The sequence below is a fragment of the Sparus aurata genome, chromosome 2 (assembly GCF_900880675.1).
Source record: "Sparus aurata chromosome 2, fSpaAur1.1, whole genome shotgun sequence".
NCBI classification, from domain to species: domain Eukaryota; kingdom Metazoa; phylum Chordata; class Actinopteri; order Spariformes; family Sparidae; genus Sparus; species Sparus aurata.
The window spans coordinates 16,102,273-16,122,626 of NC_044188.1; the positions used below are offsets into that span (position 1 = coordinate 16,102,273).

The 20,354-nt window shown below is 42.2% G+C and overlaps 1 protein-coding gene and 1 long non-coding RNA gene across 11 annotated transcripts in view; one reads left to right on the top strand and one right to left on the bottom strand.

Annotated features, from left to right (window-relative positions):
- Positions 1 to 19,324, top strand: part of LOC115574093 (uncharacterized) — a 41,618-nt gene extending 22,294 nt beyond the window's left edge. For 2 of the 10 annotated variants that reach the window (XM_030405340.1, XM_030405348.1), the window contains exons 12-34: positions 957 to 1,133; positions 1,733 to 1,863; positions 1,954 to 2,111; positions 2,340 to 2,567; positions 2,669 to 3,007; positions 3,087 to 3,235; positions 3,377 to 3,626; positions 4,593 to 4,763; positions 5,497 to 5,654; positions 5,816 to 5,956; positions 6,316 to 6,457; positions 6,657 to 6,808; positions 7,022 to 7,147; positions 7,363 to 7,552; positions 8,702 to 8,776; positions 9,161 to 9,304; positions 11,094 to 11,153; positions 11,248 to 11,364; positions 12,894 to 13,045; positions 13,229 to 13,315; positions 17,507 to 17,653; positions 17,771 to 17,956; positions 18,325 to 19,324. In XM_030405340.1, the coding sequence (XP_030261200.1) occupies positions 957 to 1,133; positions 1,733 to 1,863; positions 1,954 to 2,111; positions 2,340 to 2,567; positions 2,669 to 3,007; positions 3,087 to 3,235; positions 3,377 to 3,626; positions 4,593 to 4,763; positions 5,497 to 5,654; positions 5,816 to 5,956; positions 6,316 to 6,457; positions 6,657 to 6,808; positions 7,022 to 7,147; positions 7,363 to 7,552; positions 8,702 to 8,776; positions 9,161 to 9,304; positions 11,094 to 11,153; positions 11,248 to 11,364; positions 12,894 to 13,045; positions 13,229 to 13,315; positions 17,507 to 17,653; positions 17,771 to 17,956; positions 18,325 to 18,420 (3,576 nt within the window). In that variant the 3' untranslated portion in view covers positions 18,421 to 19,324. The other 8 variants (XM_030405373.1, XM_030405385.1, XM_030405365.1 and 5 more) reach the window with 8 other exon arrangements.
- A 104-nt stretch (positions 19,325 to 19,428) lies between these two features.
- On the bottom strand, positions 19,429 to 20,336 carry LOC115595924 (uncharacterized). The gene is made up of 2 exons (XR_003986827.1): positions 20,078 to 20,336; positions 19,429 to 19,866 (listed from the first exon to the last, which is right to left on the bottom strand). It is a non-coding gene; the product is annotated as an uncharacterized LOC115595924 (long non-coding RNA).
- Between the last annotated feature and the right edge of the window lie 18 nt (positions 20,337 to 20,354).

Sequence of the window (20,354 nt, forward strand, 5' to 3'; positions counted from 1 at the left end):
GCATACCTTGCAATCACGCTGAACTGGGATAAATGGCTTACGTGTGTTGACTCATCCAAAGCGAGAGAAAAGAATGGTGCTGCATTTATGTCCTTCACTTGTGTTGCCTCAATTTGATTTGCCATCATGATGGTACGATCGTGAACAGTTCTTGCCGACAGAGGCATGTCTTTTATTTGTTTGATTATCTTGTCTTTATCCGAAAAGTCGTCAAAAAGTTCATTGGCAACATCAAGCATGAATGTTTTGGCATACTCCCCATCTGTGAATGGCTTTCCGTTTCTCACAATTGCTGAAGCACCAGCAAAGCTAGCCGAATTCCAGTCACCTTGTTGGGTCCAAACACGGAGTTGCTGCTGACTAGCTTGCACTCTGCACAGTAGCTCTTGACATGCTTTCTTCCTGCTGTCCCCCGCAGGATATTTCGATGCAAATGTAGTACGGCGTGTGTCGAAGTGCCGCTTTATATTTGACCGTTTCATTGATGCAATTTTATCATTGCATATTAGACACACTGCAGAACCTGCTCTCTCCACAAAGGTGAATTCCTCTGTCCATTCCTGCTGAAAAGTATGATACTCCTCATCTTTTTTTCTTTTAGCCATCTTCTTCGATAAAAGGGTTTCTGCAATTAGCTAGCTTACTACTTGATTAAAAGGAGGGAAGTTTACTTCCTGACCTCACAACGACCCGTGTACGTTACGCATTATCCAATAAAAATTTGGTGTTGTCCCGGAGGACAGCTGTGATTGGCTCCAGCCACCCGCAACCATGAACATGAGCGGTAGGAAATGAATGGATTAAAATACATGAGAATATTTATATTTTTAACGTTATTATTTTTTTTATTAAAGATTTGTCTGCGAGCCAGATGCAGCCATCAAAAGAGCCACATCTGGCTCGCGAGCCATAGGTTCCCGACCCCTGGTATACAGTATGTGTCTGTGTGTATCCAGGTGAAGGAGCTGTACCAGGGAGTGCTTGGGAAACTGCAGCTACTCCACCCACGCTTGATCTCTGAGGAGAGGATGGGGGAGAGTTATGAGAGGATGAGGAGGGAGGTGGAGAGGGAGGTGGTGCGGCGAAAGACTTTGGCATCACAGCTGAGGACTCTGCTGGACAGTCAGCTGGAGGTTGACATTAAATTCCTAACTATGTTTTTTCCCTTACTTGCAGTTTGCTTTAAATCTAATAAATCTAAAAGACAGGGAAAGGTTAAAGAATGAAAAGATATAGTTACAGTGGATGATTGTAACTAAGTACATTCACTCAAGTACTATGTACGTAAAATGTTGAGGCTCTTGTACTTAACCCATTATTATATATCATATATCATTACATGTTAAGTTAACCAGCAGCATTATGCAGTAATTCAGATTAGATCAGCTGCAACGTTGTAGACGTTGTAGACTTGTACACATTACAGTAATGCATCACCAAGTACAATCAAGCACTATAATATAACTGATGCTGAAATGGGCTGCTCTGAATGGAGAGTACTTAGGAAGTATATTTTGTTGCTTTGTACTTTTACATAAAGTGCAATATGTACAAATTTAGATTTGGCACATTGCTTAAATCGCACTCCAAATAAATGATGGTGTTATGGTCTATGGCTAGCCTGTTAGCATGCTAACTTAGAATCCTTATCAACTCAGACCCAGAGTTTCAGGTCTAGATCGTTCTGTTTCATATGTTGCATTATGTATGACTGTTTTGCTGTTTTCTTCAGGTTCTGAGGCGAGAGCAGCGAGCCCAGCAGAGGGTCCACAGCGTGTTCACAGCTCAGCTCAGAGAGTGCACCAGATTATTGTCCAGAGTTTACAAAAACAACCAGCCATCCTGTGAACTACAGCAGCAAAGGTAGGCCTCTCATTTATTCTATCACAAACAGCAAGCATGTAGTTGTAGTAATATCCCTGACCTCTTCATGATGGTGTTTCCTCTCTTCAGTTTGATCCAGAGGCTGACATCCCTGGTGGATGAGATGGGAGAGCTGGTGTCAGCAGAATGCCAGCGTCAGGGAGCCTGGGGGCTGTTGGGGGAGGGTACAGGGGCCAAGCTGCTCTGCCCTGAAACTGGAACTGTGCTGACCAAGGACCACATCTTTGGTGAGTCTCACACCACTGACTTACATTACCTTTATACAGCTGAAAACTCTGTCCTTGAAACTCAGAGGAACAACACCATCTGTTGCTAAAAATGTGCACTGCAACAAAATGAAGACAAATTAGCACAAAACGCTGTCTACCCAGGGTGTTACTGTAATCTAAATCAAAACAGATCAGCATCACATTCATTCACAGTTTGATGATTGTTCTCCTTCTGCCTCCCTCCAGGTCCTGATGGAACCCTGCGTGTCTGCCAGGCAGTTCATTGTGATTCAGTCACAGGTCTCATAAGACCGTGTGCTCACAGCCATATGCTGCTGGGCAGCAGCCACACCATGGCAGTGCCACCAGATTTCTTCCTCCACCCGCAGACTGGCAGAGTTCTGCCTATAGCTGGCAACGTGGCTTATGACCCTGTGAGCTCTACTTTAGTGATCGCAGCTGACTCATGTACAGGTAATGTGAGGAGTGCAGGCATTAAAGATCACACAGATGGTTGACTTGTGACTTACTGACGGTGTTTTTAACAGTCTAACTTGTGCTGTTCTTATTCTCAGTAGACAACAGGAAGTTGGACAGTGCCCTCCTTCCTTTCATTCCTTACCCAACGTCCCGCCACTCAGACCAGCCTCTGCCCAGCAGTCGGCTCAGAGGCCTCAAACCAGGCCAGAGACTGCAGCTGGGTGTCCCCATGGTGGACCCAGACACAGGGGTCCCCGTGCCTGTCCTGGGTGTAACCATCCACCCTCAAACTGGACTAGTGTACCCACTGGGAGGGGTGCATGTTTGTCCCCTCACACGCCTGCCACAGCCCATACAGATTGGCTATCCAATGCTAGACTCCAGGACGGGCAATGTTGTGCTCACTGTCGGGGTCAGTCTAGATCCAGTGACAGGTCAGTGCTGCCGTTGAGTCCTCGGCACAACATGTGTCAACGTTTCTTCAGTGAGGTGACTTATCATATATTTGTACAGGAGCTGTGCTGCCAGTAGGTGGAGTTCTGCTGGCTGAGTCCATCATTGAGCCTCTGAGTGGGCGGATGGTGAGAGTAGGAGGGGCCAGCATACGGGCCGGGCAACTGCTGCCTCAGGCAGGAGGATACCAGACTCTCCTAGACTGCAAGGTGCATTAGAAATATCCAAAGCTAATGTTATGTTGTCAGTCTTTTTAGGAGCTGTTCTGGAGGTATAATACATTAATTACATTTTAAATATTGAGAGTTTTAGTAGCTCCATAACCAAAAATGTGACCTTTTCTCAATTAGGTTCTTGCAGTGATGTTCAGAGTACTGGAGCTCCTGAAGCCACTGACTGAGGAGTGGGGGTTGGACCAAACTTTGCAGCATCACCAGGGCAGCGAGAGAGGGAGTGGTCGACAAGACCATCTCCTCTCTGCAGCCAAGGAGCTCCAGCAGGCCTGGGGACGGAGCCTGCACTGCCAGCTGCAGCTGCAGACCCGGCTGGAGACCCTTCTGGACTGGGCCGTCGCTCTCCAGCAGGATGGGGGGACTCTAGGTGAGGAAATGCCAGTGGGAGGATATATATGTCTCTTGTGGGCAATATTTCATATCTCCTCCTTCTGCACTCTGAGCACAACTTTTTCTGGATGTCCTTAAATACCTTTAACCTCTGAGAAGAGTTTAAAGGCATGACATTACCCATGCAATCTCTGAAATTCAAAGTAAGTTTTGTAAAGCTCTCATGAATTTTTCCTACCCCAAAGACTTTCCACCTGACCTTTATTTGACACAAACAACCACCCTCGACAGAAACCAACCATGTGACCTGCTTCTTATCCCACATAACCAGATTATAACTGCACATGCACTGCAGTGCAGTAAGTTATATGCAACCTATAACAATATTAGAGGATACGGGAAACACAGGACTATTATACAATCTGTATTTCCAACATGGACGCTATTAGCTCACAAAGATAAAGACATTAACTCCTTTATCGTAGGCCACAGATTGAGTCAGCACACTGCCATAATGCACAGGACAACAGATTACCCACAATGCTGCTTGAGAGATCTGCTTTACCTCGTTGAAATCTGTAATTGCACGCTAGGCTCATGTTATATATCTGTGTTTTTAGCTGTCTGAGATCCTGACTGATCAATTATCACATTAAATCACTACTCTGCTTGAGTCATGTTATCTGTCTCTTAATTTGGCTTCTTTTAGCGTTTAATATGCTTTGCCACATGTGCTGTGCAGCCACAGTCCCGTTTCATGTAATTCACTCTGTCTGTAGTTATTTTTGTTTTTTCTCTCTTCTTTAGAGGCTGTTTGATCTTTGCCAAAAGCAATACCAGGAAGCATGCAAAGCTTATGCAAGAACTGACTAGCTGAAAAGTAGTCGACCTGATTCTGCACTCTTTTAACTTTCTCTATAAATGTGCCGGACACAAAAACTTGCAGGTATACTACTGTAAAAATTTGAGTATCCTCTGACTCCTCGTGTTCTATTCAACCCAGGAGAGATGCCTCTCCCAGGTTCAGATATGTGTCTTCCTGCTCTGCTGGGGATGGAGTACCCCGACCCTATGGGATCTGGTCTTAGTGTGCCTGTGCTGGGGTGTCAGACTGACTTCGTCTCTGGGCTTATAATTCCATTGGCAGGGACCATGGAGGACCCTGACGGAAAAGGTACGGTTAGTTTATTTTCCTTTCCTTCAGTGTGTTTAGATGTTCTTACATGCAAAAGATCTTGAAATTTAAACAGGGTTGAAGTCCGCACCAACAGAATCTCCTCTCTCCCACAGAAAACACTGCTCTTTAAACACCTCGCCAGTAGTCCCACCTTTAATTCCATGGCTTTGTGACATCGTACTAGGACACACATTTGCATAATTCATACCTAGCGCCTAGTTTGGGATGTACAATTTTAATTCAGCACAGCTGCTTTGTCATTGTTAGTGGTACTGGCTCAGGCATGTGTGAGCTGACCAATCAGAGCAGACTGTATTTAGAAAAGGGGGGAGGGTCTTAAAGAGACAGGAGCTAAAGAGTTTTTTGGATGGGGGGGATACAGAGCTGCAGCACCACACAAAGTGACAAAAGTCACTGTATGCATTTTTTGAGGATTGAATCATGTAAACTCTAAAACTGAGAAAATAACTATTATCTATATCTTAACTCAAAGATCATTGAGGGCTGGCCGTTATTTACAATGATGTCAAGTAACACTTTAAGATGACATAAAGATACAAAATAATGACGGATTACAAAATAAATAGCTAAGATACATATATCCAATGTAGTCGGGGCAGAGAAACTAAAAGCAGATCTTCCAAGTTCAGTACAAACCTGACGGAGATGCAGTTAAACAATACTGAATAAAGCAAGCCCTCTTCTGTGTTTATGCTGTTTTACTTCACAGGATTAGTGGCCATTCGCTATGGATCTCAGACTGTTGACCCAGTGACAGGGGTGTTGGCTGCAGTGGTCGGAGCCAGGCTGGATGTGTCCAGAAACAACGTGGTACCTGTCACAGCTTCCTACTGGCTAACATTGGCGGATCAGACTGATAGTGTGCAGGTAGGAAAGTCATTAAAAGATTGACTGATCTTTCTTTTTAGGTAATTTTAAAGTGGTTCTAATCTTTATACGTTTACCATCCAACCTTTAATTGAGCAAAACACAGAATTTTGTGCGATGGAACTGAGTCAACCTGATGGACTTTCTGTTGTTGCTGCCAGGTGGAGGCACTGCAGAGAGAGGTGTGCGTGCGAAACACTCACTGGCAGCAGCAGAGGCAGCGGGAGGAAGATATTCTCTCTGATCTTGACTCTGCATTATTCCACTGCCTCTTCAGAGTCACAGAGGCAAACTCTTCTCAGGTCAGCAGGGGGAGTCAGCTGTTTTGGTTGTAAATATCTTAAACTGCTTGGACTCAGAGTACAGGAGGAGAAACTCAAAGAGTTGGAGCCCTTTTGATCTTGAAGAAATTAGTAAGGGGAGGTAGGACTTCTGGGGCAAACAGCATTTCAAATTCATTTTAGCGAGGCTTTCCATGTCCTGGTGTGAACTGCCAGTAAGAAAGTTGGTGCTCAGGTTTGTCTGTGCACAACTTAGAGTGAGGGCAAACTTTGTCCCTGTGCAAACGGCCTTTGTTTCTTAGATTTAGTGTGTTTATTTGTGCCAGTATGCAAATATGTGCCTCTTACTTTTCAAGTTCCAAGTGTGCACTCTGCCGCAGGTCCAATGGTCAGGGAGGCAGCTGAGGGGAGCAGCCATGGAGTTGCAGGATGCAGCTCAGGCCGACGCCCAGCGGAGAGCGGCTCAGCGCTCCCATTTGGCTCTGATCCTGCCTCCACATGTGTTGCACATCCTCACACTGGGTAAATTGGCGGGCGAGCTGGCAGCGCGAAGAGCAAGGCGGATATTGTGCTCATGACCTGCTCTGTGTTTATATTCATCGCTTTCCAAAAAGAGAGACGTGCCAGCGTCTCGCATCGCACTCTTCAGTTGTAGAGCAATTTACATAATTTCAATGTTCAGTGTTTTATTTGGGTTGGCAGCGTGTCTTTGTGCGTCTAGGTGACGGAGAGGAGTGGGATCAGCAGTGTGTTTGGCACGCAGAGCTCATGTCGGGCCTTGATAAGGTTGACGTGTGTGTGGAGCAGCTGCAGCAAGACCAAGAAAAATGGACAACACAGGGAAGAGACTGGACTGCACCGCTCCAAGCAATGGTCAGAATAATGGCACTGTGGCCTGCTGTTTGTCCCTGTAGCTTAATTGGTGACTGACACAGTGAGGCCAGATGCTCACTCCCCTCTCAGGCCGCCGCTGCCAAATGCATGTGACTCAGCATGCTGTAGGCGATGCACTCACATTGTGACACTGTCGTCTAAATGTAAATAAGACTTTCTTCTCGCGCTAGCCTGTGTTTATTCATCCTCCAGGACGTAGAGCTGAGGCAGAGAGAGTTGTGGGAGCAGTGCTGTTCCAGACAGACGGAGTTGGAAGCCGCTCTAAACGCTCTGCACTTTGTCAGACAACTTTCTCAACTCCGCGCCGATACCTCTCAGGTCAAAACACACGCAGACACACTACGTAAATAACTCTGAATATAAATAAACCAAAGTTTATGATGCAGGGAAATGGATCGTCTATTTCACCATTAACTGTACATTTGTTTAAACCTGAACAATCAGTGGAGACAGTGCTTAATGGGCTATCAAGGAGTTTCTCTCAGCCCCTGCCGGTGTTATTTTGATCTTCCTCTCCCCTCTTGTTTGTCTAGGCCATGCTGTGTGGGAACTTTTGGTACAAGGAATATGGTCTGATTCAGTGCAGCGTGCACAGGCCGACTGTGAAGGTCATGGGTTTGCTCCAGCAGATTGCTTTGCCTCTGCTGGAGAGACTGAACCAGGTCCTGGAAGATAAACAGCCTGCCAGCTTCTCCCCCAACACCTGCAATCAGCACATTTCTGGTACTGAATCAGCACAAGATAGGGCTACGAAAACATGATGGAAGGAAAATAAATAGATATATTGTACATATTCTTATTGAGAAAGCACGTCCTTGTTTAAGAATATAATATTTTAGCAGCTACACTTAATTTCGGCTTCTCTGTGTGCTATTGGATCTGTGGGTTCGAATTGTTTTGATACAGTTCCTAGATATGAATCCACAATCTGCATTTTTCCATACATGTTATTCTCGTGTTATTCTGTATTTTTCTTCTTAGCCTTCTTCTCACTGATTTATCAAAAGTTTATAGTTTATCAATCGTGAATGGATCATATGGTGCTTTTGAGAGTTATTTTTAAATGTTATTTAATTTTAATTAATTGAAAGCGACATTATGCTGAAATTGCCATTTGTATTGGTTTTGGCCCCCCCACTACAGTTTCTGAGTGCAGCACCACTGTGGTAAATACCAATCAAAGGTCTGTAGCCATTTGGCAGACGTAATGTAGACGCCGACTACAAACAAAACTCATGAAGTCATAACAAAGTTATGTGTTGAAAACTTGTGTCTCAAAGTCACGTAGCAGGTTATGATTACGGATGCTGGAACACTGAGCTAGACGTATCTTTGTCAGTCTAGATGTTGGGTTTCGAAGTATCCATATGTCCCACATCCTCTGCTTGTGAAGCAGCAATTCAGTCATACTTCCCATGTTATTTTTAGTCACAGGATATTTATCTCCCTTTACTGCAGTGCATTTGTTTTCCTTCCTGCCTATGTGTGAATTGAGTCCATCGTTTATTCTTTTTTTCTGACCAAACCCTTTTCGCAGAAGCCATCATGTTGCCGTCATTAACTTGCTGCATCACGTGGGATTCTGGGAATCTGCATCCATAACAGGGCCACATTGTTTATATTACAGACTAGATGCACAATCATGAGTAAATGTCACGTGTTCTAAGATTTTCTAAAAGGCCACAGCTAACATCTTAGTCCCATCTCGTCTCTTGAACAAAAAAACAACAACATACGTTTGTACTCGCTTTTATCTATCATCCACTTTTAGCTTGTCGATGTCTCATCTTACTCATGTAAAAAAGCTTGTTTTAAGCAGAATGAACACATGTCGAGGCTTATCCTTAAGTTTTTTTGATTGACTTGTTTCAGGTTTGTCAACCAAGCATGCATCTGGGTTGGAGATGGCTTCGAGAGTCTGGACAAGCTCTGTGCCTGTGGTGAAAGGTATGCAAAAGATAGTGAGAGGAGATAGAGCAGTGGGAAGGAAAACGGCCAGTGTGCTGGTCAAAAATCACCATATTGATGTTTCCAATGGGAAGTAGTCAATAGCTCGGGGCTGTTGTTCTGTCTCTTTAATGTATCCGGAGAGTAAAGAATCATGTTATTATTGTAATTCTGACAAGTGTGAAAAAAATGGTGTTTACGCTAGGACATAGCTTGTGCACGATAGAGGTGCCGAGATGGAAACTTTTACAAATAGTTCATTTTCTATCCAATCCTGGGCTGTGTATAGAGACCCGAGTTTACAGAAACGTAGGCTCATAGCCAAGTTTTTCCACATGAATTATCTTTAATTCTGGCATGCAGTGTTTAAAAGGTCTCTGACAGTTTGTGTTTCTAAAGGAATCTCCACCCAGTCTTTGAGGGAGCCTGCCAATTTAGCTCAATCCCAGGAAACAGGTCTGCAGGCCAGCTCAGCGCCTACACACAACTCCCAAAGACACACGGTGTCCTCTGGCATTCACTCCCAGGGTGAGAAGAAGCACAATATGTAGCTGTACTGAATGTGAGACCCTTTTCACCCTGTGTCATCCTGTGCTGTGCTCTGCTTCAGTGTGTATAAACAAGCAATACCATATGCACCCTATGGATGTTCTCTACTAGATTCAGTCATAGACCTCTGGAAAGAGACACACACATATTTACACATCCATGCATCCAAACATACACACACTCGAAATACTAATTTGTTTACCTTAATTAAAAAAAAAAGGCATGCAAACCTGTCGCCTTAAAGAAATAAGTATAGTGGAGTAGAATTACAAATAACTGAAAGTGTAATATAGTAATGTATATGTCTGTTTGTTTCAAACAGCACATTTATTTAAAGTGGCAAAAGGCAACTTTTCCTTCCTGTCAGAAGCTTGCAACTGACATTGCTCCACCGAAAGGGTAATTGGCACCGACAATACCGTTTTGATTACTAAACTTCTTGTGTAAGGGCCATTTCAGAACAAAGAACAAATGGATGGCGAAGGTGGCATTAGGAGGAGGAGGTGGAGGAGGTGGAGGAGGAGGAGGAAGAGGCTGAGCTGAAGTGTAGTGAAGTGTGGTGAAGTGTGGTGAAGTGCCAACTCAAGTTCCCCTAACCACTCTCTCTGTTTAAATGTGAAACCACATGGCCTTAAAGGGGAGTCTCCATTGATGCAACACTCCTTGAATTGATTGCTTGCGTTGTGCAAATGCAGCTACTGTAGATCATTTATTTGTTTTTTTTTATTTCTGTGTTCAATTATCTCTTTTTCCTTTCACAACTTTATCGGTCCAAGGGGGAGAAATTGGGTCCCTTAACAGAGGCTTTGTTGAAGAACAGGAGGAAGCAAGTGAAGAAGAAGAATATGAGAGGATAGATGCTCATCTCAGAACATTGCTTAGTTAAAAAAGACTGGAAAAAGCAAGCCTGGCTCTGTCCAAAGTAACAAAATCTGTAGATTAATATACACTGAAGCTCACTAAAGGATGTGTCACATCTAGTTTGCAATGTGTTTTTTCAAGCGTTTCGTGGCAGGGAGCCGTGACATCTCTTGAGTTTCGATGTAACCATGAAGTTAACACAGAATCAGGGGGTACCCTGGGAAATTACTGCAGCTGCCTGAGAAACAGTTGCAAAAACCACAATTTCTCCCTTATCGTTAGTCATGAAACTTTGTCAAACCCCTTTTTTGCACAACAAACATTTCAACATTCCTTTCAACATGATAATTCCAACATACATTGGCAGGTTGATAGTTTTGTTTACGTGGGTTTACAATATTTCTCAGGTCTTTTACATCCAAACAATTCAGCATGAACGTATTTATAAGAATGAATCAAAACAAAGTCAATAATAGTAATAACAAAACCAAAAATAACACAAACATGGATTATGTACGAGCTCCCCTCACATACATATTCATCTGAATATACAAAAGCTAAAGATCAAATTTGATTTCAAGTTTGTTTTATCCCACTTTACACAGGTCACATTAGACTGCCTCGCAGTACCACCTGCAGTCCATTTCCTTTCTAAGTATATTATCCTTGAGTTATCAATCCCAATGTCCTCCTATTACCTCCATTACTGGTGTCCATCTTAATTATCTCCCATGGAAATTATCTCCATGAATTAGTGACTCTGTGGGCCTGAGCCTCATTAGCCTGACTTCCTCCCTCATTATACTGTCCCACTGATTCGTACAGAACAGACAGATAGTGATTTCCTCATTAAACTCTTACGAGCAAGAAAACAAATCATATATTGCAAAATCTGGTATCCCAACAGAGAGCCAGCTGAGGAAAGACTCCACTCAACCTACACATGTCTCTGTCCCCACAATTCCAGGTAACATCATGGTGTAAAATAAACCATATTCAGGACATGCGACATCTGGCCTGTCACATCAGCTTTATCAATCCTTGGTGCTTTTGTTCTCCAGAAGATGAGTGGAACAAGCTGCTGGAGATCTCTCCTCTGTTCCAGCTGTTGAAGGGGGTGCAGCTGCAGCTGAAGGGCTGGGCCTGTGGGGCCGGGCTTCTCAGAGGAGACCTCACTGGTAGGTCGGATACCGTTGGAGTTGCCGCTCCTATTTCGTCAGAGTAATGGGCCCGTAGGAATGTACAAACCCACACAACACGGCATAATCCTCATGTATTCATAATCAAGCATGACACACACACATCAGAGCAAACCTAGTCGGAGGATGAATCCAAGCTTGATTTCTTCTTTTTTTTTTTCCCCCCACACCTGAATACTGAATAACTTTGGCATTACGTGAGTGAGCGCTTTTGGGAAAAGGGTAGATTACAGCTTTGTTTAAGTATGGCGCAATTTCCTGATTTCAGCACAAGCTGCAGGTTTTCTCAGTCTCCATTTTCCCGCTCTGCAGAGCCTTGATGAATCCCAGATGGAAGAGATTTACTGAGCCTCAAGTGTTTAGGCATATTTTACTTTGTTTGGTTGCTGAGACTGCGAGGCTTGATTGCATGACTTTCATGGGATCTGTCTTTACCGAGGAACTGTAAAATAAATAGCTTCTGCTGTAGCGGTTGTGAATAAAGAGTTTTTTTATTTACCACTGTAGCGCTGTGACTCTAAGAATGTTAAAGTCGGCCTGTTGCACCACTACTGTGGTCCAGATTGAAGCATCAAATGGTGGATCATTTCTGTCCACAGAGGATGACTTTGGTGATCCTCTGACTTTTACTCCAACATGAGTTTGACACTAGTGGTTTTAAGTGTCATTTTTTCACAACTTTTGGATGATTTTTTCTTAAATTTGGTACTAACATTCATGCCTCACTCACAAACGTGGTCAGGCACCGTCCTACATCAAGTGCAGGCACGTCTGTGATTTGCCCCAGTGGTTACACATGAATAGGGATAGGTGTTGTAAAAAAAATCAATATTGGTTCTGGAACTATATCTTTTTTTTGATACCAATTTTTAAGAAATCTGATTCAACAAAACATTGCAATACATACACGAGGTAACCTAGTGTTCGTCCTGCATGCCTTGAGAGAGCCAATCAACAGCGCTGTTAGATCTTGATCCCTTGAGTCGAGAGAGTTGCAACATCTCTGTTTACCCCAGTGGGCCAATTTAAAAAAAAAAACCAATGGTGGATCGTGTAGCCTCTCAATAATTCTCAGAAGTTAGCTGCAAATACTAGCAGGTCAGTACTGTGAATCAATAAATCAATTAATCAATTATGTATTAACTGCAAACTGGCAAACGTCATACGTCTGTCTCTCTGTGCCCAAGTGTGAAGAACGGCATTTTGAATTTTCCGTTGACCCTTTCTACTCAAGGGCTCTTGGCACAACAAGCATGCTGGGTGCTTATTGGCTCACACTGATGAAAATAATTCCTTCGTTATTGAAATTCGGTATCAAATGGCAAAACTTTTTATGATACTCAGAAGTATTAAGGCCACACAAGTATCAAAAGTTCGACACCCAGCCCTATTATTCACACATGTTTCATTAAAAAAAACTTGCCAAAGGCCAAAAGCAACTTTGCAACCATGACAGTAAATAATGACCCGTAGATCCTTGCAGCCGTCATGTTCTTTGTTGTGTCCAGAAAGAGGCAAGAGTTTCATGGATGTCCTCGATGCCCAGTGGGAGTGTGAGGGAGAGCTGATCCCTTTGGACCTGTCAGTCCTTAACCCCAGAGAGTTCCTGGTCTACCAGCACGGATTATTCCTGATGCACACGTTAGATCATCTAAAACTGGTTGGTACTTTCCTTGTTGCTTATCCTTATTTATTCACTCTTTTATGTGTAATTTCGGGGCTTTTAAACTGACCTTGATTGTTTTGATTCCTGGATACATTAGCCTCAACTTCCTTTTTCCACCCGTTTTTCCAGTGGTGCTTTAACAAAAATAAGTAGGATTGTTTTTCTCTTCTCCAACAGACCCCCGTCATTTCCCTTCAGATAGCAGCTAGTCTTCCAAACAACAACTACTGCAACAATGCCTTCAGAAATTCCTTCTTTTATCAGGTAAGTTCTGAACTCTACAAGATATATAGATATTTGTACTTTATCAAAACAAATACATTGATTAATAAAGTCACATACCATAAAACAGGACCAATACAATAGAAAATACATATAAAGTAAACCCCTCAAATACCTTAGAGTTGGATCACAGTGTGTTTGAAGGTGACATGTTGCTCTCCCAATGTTTCCAATGTGAAAACAGTGTCTGTTGTGTTCACTGTATCATACTGACGTCTGGAGATAAGATGATCTAAAACCCAAGAGATTAGGTTTAAGCTGCCTATCTGGAGGCTCGAGCGTCAAAGCATTCCACATGCTGAAGCTGCAGCTTGTCTGAAGATTAGTTTCTCACTCATCAAGAGTATTTGAACTGTACTGTGAGCGTGCTCTCCGCAGATAACACAGCTCCTCAAAGAATCTGTCCAAGTTTAAAACAGCTCTCTAGAAAGTTGGGAAGTAGTGCGTGCTGACCTGAAACAGTCAAACCCAAGGGCCGTACTCGTACCGTGTCTGCTTAGAGGGACAGGAACCACTTCTAATCCCAGAATGCGTTTATATTATTCCGTCATTATTTGCCTCTGTATTCAGTGATGTTCTGATTGTGAAATCATCAGTTTACAACCCAAAATGTGATAATGGTGTCGTTTGAGCACTGGAAGCTATTTTTAGGCTAAAGGTTTCAGGGAAGACTGAAAAAATGTAACATATGGAACCAGACACTCAGGAATGATCAGCCTCACATGATTAAAACTTTGGAGCCCAAGGGTGAAGTGTTTTTAATGTAAAACGTTCGCATGATTGAGACATCTGCGCGTGCATTTAAGTTCCATCCATCCATCCATCCATCCATCTTCTTCTGCTTATCCGGGCCTGGTCGCGGGGGCAGCTGTCTGAGCAGGGACACCCAGACTTCCCTCCCCCCGGACACTTCTTCTAGCTCTTCCGGGAGGATCCATTTGCATGCATTTAAGTTTTATTAGTCAGTTAGTTTTATTGTAATATTGAAAGATATAGTTGAATTATTGTTGTGATTTCCTGTATATATATATTTCGACTCATATGGATAGCCGACCCTTGTCACAGGTGATGGGGGGGGGGAATCTATTCGCAAAGTGTTCAGTTGTGTGAACAATACCCTGGTTGTTGGAGTCTCAACTCGTCCATATGTGGTTATAATAAGAAAAAGGTCAAAGGTTACGTATGTGAGATTTTATGTAAAGCAAACAAAAATCAACTATTATCAACAGCATGTGGAGATTTAACAGTTTTGAAATAATGATGACTATGTATTATGTTGAAGAGACATATACTGAAGTTGGCCAGTGGTCAAAAGCTCCAGTGCTAGCAGTTTAAACACCAGCAATTCCCCTGTTGTCCGACCTCGCCATTCAGGCTGCTACATGCACGGCTAACTGAGCTACACTTAGCTGCAATTATGAGTTGCTCAAGTGAAATGTTGCCCCCCCTTGACATATTGCACCTTTATTGGGGGTAATAAAGACTAATATAGCCACCAAAAGCATCTTGTATTTGACTACATTTGTGAGGGACATAATGTAACTTTACTTAACTACATTTATCAAATAGTTGCTAGTTACTTTCCAAATTAAACCTCATCCAGATGCAAATTTGAAATACTGCTAGCGTGCTCGATTTCTAATCTAACAGTAGCTACTGTTGAGCTCTGTTAGCTTACAACTTAAAGAAACTGTCCACCCTCTCCTTATGGTGTGTCCCATGGGACCTAATTTTGGAACAATTAGGACAGCAATCAGTGGCGAGACACAAATACATTTTTTATGCGGTTTGAATGGTGCCATGAATCACACATACGATGTCTGTCAATTAAAAAGATAATTTTGCAAGTCAAGAAGGTCACAGCTTTTCGTGAGGGTAGTAAAAGAACGTTTATTTTTTGTGTAAAATTGCTTAGAGAACCACATTGACAGCTACAGTTATGTGAGGTAGCAAATATGCAGCTCCGGCTCTACAAGGTTTTGGTTGTGGGGTTTTAGTGTCTGTTAAACAAGACAATATCACTTACCTGACTGGTGAGTGTGTGGGGTCTTTGTAAAAACCTACTTTCAGAGTATAACATTAATTTAAAGACAAAAGTTGAAAAAGATTGCTTTTTGAATTAAAAAACATTGCAGTGCAAAAGTTATTGTATTTTTTTTATGAAATAAGGTCCCATGATGTATCTTACGGAAGGGGCGGAGCTTTGACTCTCTATAGGCAATACATCACGTTTTACTCCGAGCTCCTTTAAATGCACAGTATCTGATTTCTGCCAGTAAGAGTCTCTCAATATAAACAAAACAAGGAAGAAATGTGGGGTCATGGGAGCTGCTTTCTTCATTATTAGACAACCATGATTGCTGATCTATCTATCTATGTGACCAATATTGAATCATTTTTCTTACTTCCTTCCCTTTTCTCTAAATGTCTCCAGGAAGCTACAGTGAAAGTTGACAAAATGAAATGTACTGTTACCTTGAATAGAATAACAGAACAGAAATTATAACAAAGGTCTAGACATTTTTAGAAAATAAAAAGAAACACTTCTTCCACCACTGAATACTTTAATGATATTTGTAATTGAGGTTTTCTGTGACGATAAAAAGCGATGCGAGAGGATGAATTCATTTAATATTTAACCAAAAGTACGTCTTGGATAGTTGTTACAGGAGAAATGAGGGCGTAGAATATGCAGTATAAGGGAAGACATCTTCTTTGTTATTTTTTCTTATGATAATACTGTTAAAAAAAAACTCTGCATACAGTTTTTTTTTTTAAAGAAGTAAATACTTCTGGAATTCAGCATTTTTGTATTAGTCTTAATTTTTCTGTTAAAACTATTCCCTGTACACTGAGAGTGGACTTAGGTGGAGTCAGATGATATTGTTTGTGCAGACATACTCAGCAATTGAAGCTGATTGTGATTCTGATATGTTGTATGAAACAAACCAGAACAGCTGTTGCTGCTCCACTGTCTGTCCCATGTCAAGGTCTGACATCCTGACATGCTGTGAAACAAACCAGCATCTCTGTCTGCACTCCGACCCAACTTTCTCCGTACAGTAAAACTGAAGCAAATCAGCTCAGACGAAAACCACAACAGCAGCTTGCTGTATCCATCGGTTGTTTACATGTTTTTGGAGATCTCATGAATGTTGGAAGGGTGAGTCAGGACCTTTGTTTAAAAGACTTTATTGAACATCCTATTCCGCCCTGCTTATCTATGGACACGAAAGACTTTCACCCCTCTCTGCTCACGGGGGAGAGCGGTCAGACTACAAGACCCCCCCCCAACCAGTAAATACCCCAAATTACACAACCTTTACGCCTCCTTCATGGGCTCAGGGTTATAAAGTTTGTGTCTGGGTTCTCAGGTTTCAACATTTTGGATTCCTTTGGAGTTTGAATAGATCTGGCATTCCTGACTGAAGGAGAAAACCATCTGGAGGCTGTGCCCACTTGGCAAACACAGGCTTTAAATGGAGATTTCGCAATATTTCAAGTTTAGCCCCTATTTCATATTGACTGCTTGTGTAGTATGGCACAAAGAGAGATTTAATGTGCACAAATACAACCCCAGTTGCCATCCAGAATTACGAGCCCTTAATGGGAGACATTACAATCGATCCTCGTTAAGTGCAAAAAAGCTTTATAGCATACATTAGAGATGTTTGTACTAGAGAAGTAGGCTCCCTGTCTTAGCGACCTCTTGTTCTCATTTATGGTATTTCATAATATATTCCAGTAAATCTTAAATGTAAAACGTAAACCGAGTCCTTCCATTTCATTTCAAAGGGACGGACATGCACTGATTGACTTTTAGGTGTGGTGCGATGTGGTGCCATGCTTGCCCTTTTCAGGGAATCTGTGCTGCCTTTGTCTCAAACTGGCACCTCCATCTGCACTCCGACCAAATATTGTCCATACAGGAATATTAAGGCAAGCGCAGACAAAACCACAACAGCAGCTTAACGCATCCACCGGTAGTTTACATACTTTTGGAGGCATCGCTAATGTCAAAGGGGCAAGTCAGGACTTTTACATGTGGTGCGATGTGTCAGCATGCCTGCCTTTATCAGGGAATTATACCCATGCTGCCTTTGTGCAGCTGTCAACCATTACTGGGAATAACTCTCAGTTGCATATCAATGACTCTGCTGCTTCTGTTGACAGGAGGCAGAGGAGACCCTCTTTGTCCGTCGCCAGAGGCTCCAGTCAGTTGGAGGCTTCTCTCTGCTGCTGCTCCACTGTCTGTCCCATGTCAAGATTAAAGACATGAGCTCCGACTCAAGTCCTGCCTTCCAAAGGCTTTTCTTCAAGGTACAGACGAACACTCAAAGTGTGCATCAAACACACAGTTAGCTTTTTGGTTGGATGTATTTTACGAGTATGAAATTCTTTTTTTTTCTTTTTTTCTTATATACATATATATCACAGATACTGCAGGAATGTCTAGGAGAGCTTTTTCAGGCCAGGCTGGGAGGACCCCCTTCTGGACAGGAAGCCCATTTGTGTGTATTGTTTCAGGACCAAGGTGATTTAAAGGGGACTCTGTCGGACTCTCATGCTGCCTCCCTGCTTTACAGGCTTCACAAACCAAACAGAGGATTGCTGTCTGAAGATGTAAGAACGGAACACTTCCTTTATCTATCATCATTTGCAAAAGCAACTTCATTTTAAAGGTGCATTATTTAGTTTTGGGGAAGATCTTCATTGACTGACGGTCAAACAAGGTTTCATACTGTTTTACTTTGTTTATAGTTGGTGGACCCTGCCTATTTTTCAGTTGTATTATTAATTAATTGTATTATCACCTCATTAATGTTATAAATATGAGCATTCTTTTTCCAAAGACTACATAGTGCCCCTTTAACTTCTGATAGAAGCATGGTTGTTTAGTATTGCACAATACCTTTGGCAGGAGAACATGTCGTGAGTCGGAGAGTAAATGGTCTGCCTTTATTTTTTTCTGTTTGTGATTATGAGAGCAGGAAGTTGAGAAACTTCAGAAGAAGCACAGAGAGACGTCTCTGTTCTATCAGCTCGAAGGACTTCTGAGAGAGAAGAGCTCTGAGGCCACAGAGTAAGGCAAAGGAAACAAAGTTGGGTAAACACATGTAGAGACAGTTACACCCTCACATCAGTGTGCAATTTGAAAATATAAAGTTTTTAAAGTCTACACAAATTTAAGAACTTAGAATTCAGGCAACAAGCACCCAAAACTAGTCTTTACAAAGTCACATGTTTTATATCAGTAACATGAGAAGCGATGAAAACGGTAAAGTTTCACTGACAGGCTGAGACAGGTCTAACCACTTCAAGTCATGACAGGAAATGTTTAAAGGGTATATCAGAAAGGCTCTCTGCCCCCTCAAAATCATGGACTCTCCAGGGTAGATGATTTCACGGTGCACTGTGAGGAATACTTCATTTCTACGCATTGTTTTATTCATAATTGTTTTTGAGTGAGTAACCAAGACTTTAATCTAAACCTGATACCAAAAATGAACCCTAAACCTCATAACACATTTTTCAACCTGAAAGTGTTTTTTTCTGTTTAATAATACTGTTTAGTGTTACCTTTAATTCAATTTGCATTGCTTTGTCAAACAGAATACGATAATATCACCAATTTTCATGATTTATTTGTCAAAGTTTGAGACAGGAGGCGGGGCTGTCAGGCTTTGTAGTCTCCGTCTTATGTAAGATCATTTACGTACAGTATGTTGTGCCTTTGATACGAGGGGCGGAAAAAAAAGAAATCCTGGCCCGAAAATCTGCGACTTGTTTTCGTTGTGTCAATTAAAAGCAGGTTTCCGCTCGAGTCCTCATTTTAGCCAATGACGTACTTTATGCAAGAAAGAAAAAAACACAACTGGATAAATGTTTGATTTTTTTTGTTGCTTGTTGTTTTTTTCTTCTGTGTGCACTTGTTTGTTCTGTAAACCTGATCGCCGATTAAAACAGAAAAATAAAAAATAAAACATAAAACTCACCTGTTTGTGTATCCATACATAAAAGCAACAAGCTCGCTCTGTCTGACGAACGTCACAGTATTTCTCACATCCCTTCAATTATTGCAATCACAAAAACAATCCGTTTTGTAGTATTTATTTATTTTTTTTAAACAAAACACAAAACATGAATGGAAATGTAAAACACATGTAGACACATTGTACATGTTTCCTTCTTTTACCACCACAAGCAATGCATTATAATGCCATGGGTGTGTTTACAGGAGCTTGATTAAAAGGGGTACACAGGAAAACATATTCAGGCAACGTATTTTTGCGCACACATACAGACATCTGTTTCCATTTAGTGGTCCTTTGTGTGGGGGAGGGGAAGTCCATTGGAGCCAAAAGCTTTGCTGAAAAAACCCTGCACCTTCATTTTTGTGCGGTGGCTTTGATAGCGATGACGATGATGATCAAAATGATTCCACACACCAGTCCAACGATATTTAGGATCTTGGCTGTCCTTGATGCATCTGCTGCAAGAGCCGATTCTCCAGCAGCATTAGAATTTTGTGCCTGTGAGTATCAAAATGTGTTTTAAGTTTTGTGCATTTCTGCTAGAAAAATTATTAACAAAATGACCAATGTTGCAAAAAACAAAACAAAAAAAAAACACGATAATATTTTTATTTAAAAATCATTGTAGGACATCTCTGAGAACACAGCAGTAGAAAGCAGTACATGAAGATTGAAAGAAGAAGTGTAATGCTTAGGAAGAGTGACCTACCTTGCAGGAGCAGATGAGAGCAGCAATCCCCAGAGGCAGACAACAGCACAAAGTGGTAAAGATGGACCATCCTAGGTAGGATGGAGCAACAGCTCGGTTCTGACCCTCCATAGTGGTTCTCTGTCTCACTTGAACTTGATGGGAGTTATGCTCTGTTGGCCAATGCCTGGATCCAATGGCTGGTGGGTTCTGTGACCCACACCCTTTTATCCTCCATGGGTGTGGTTTAAGGCGTTGCTTAAGAATACCAACGAAGAGAAAAGGGAAACTTGTTTGA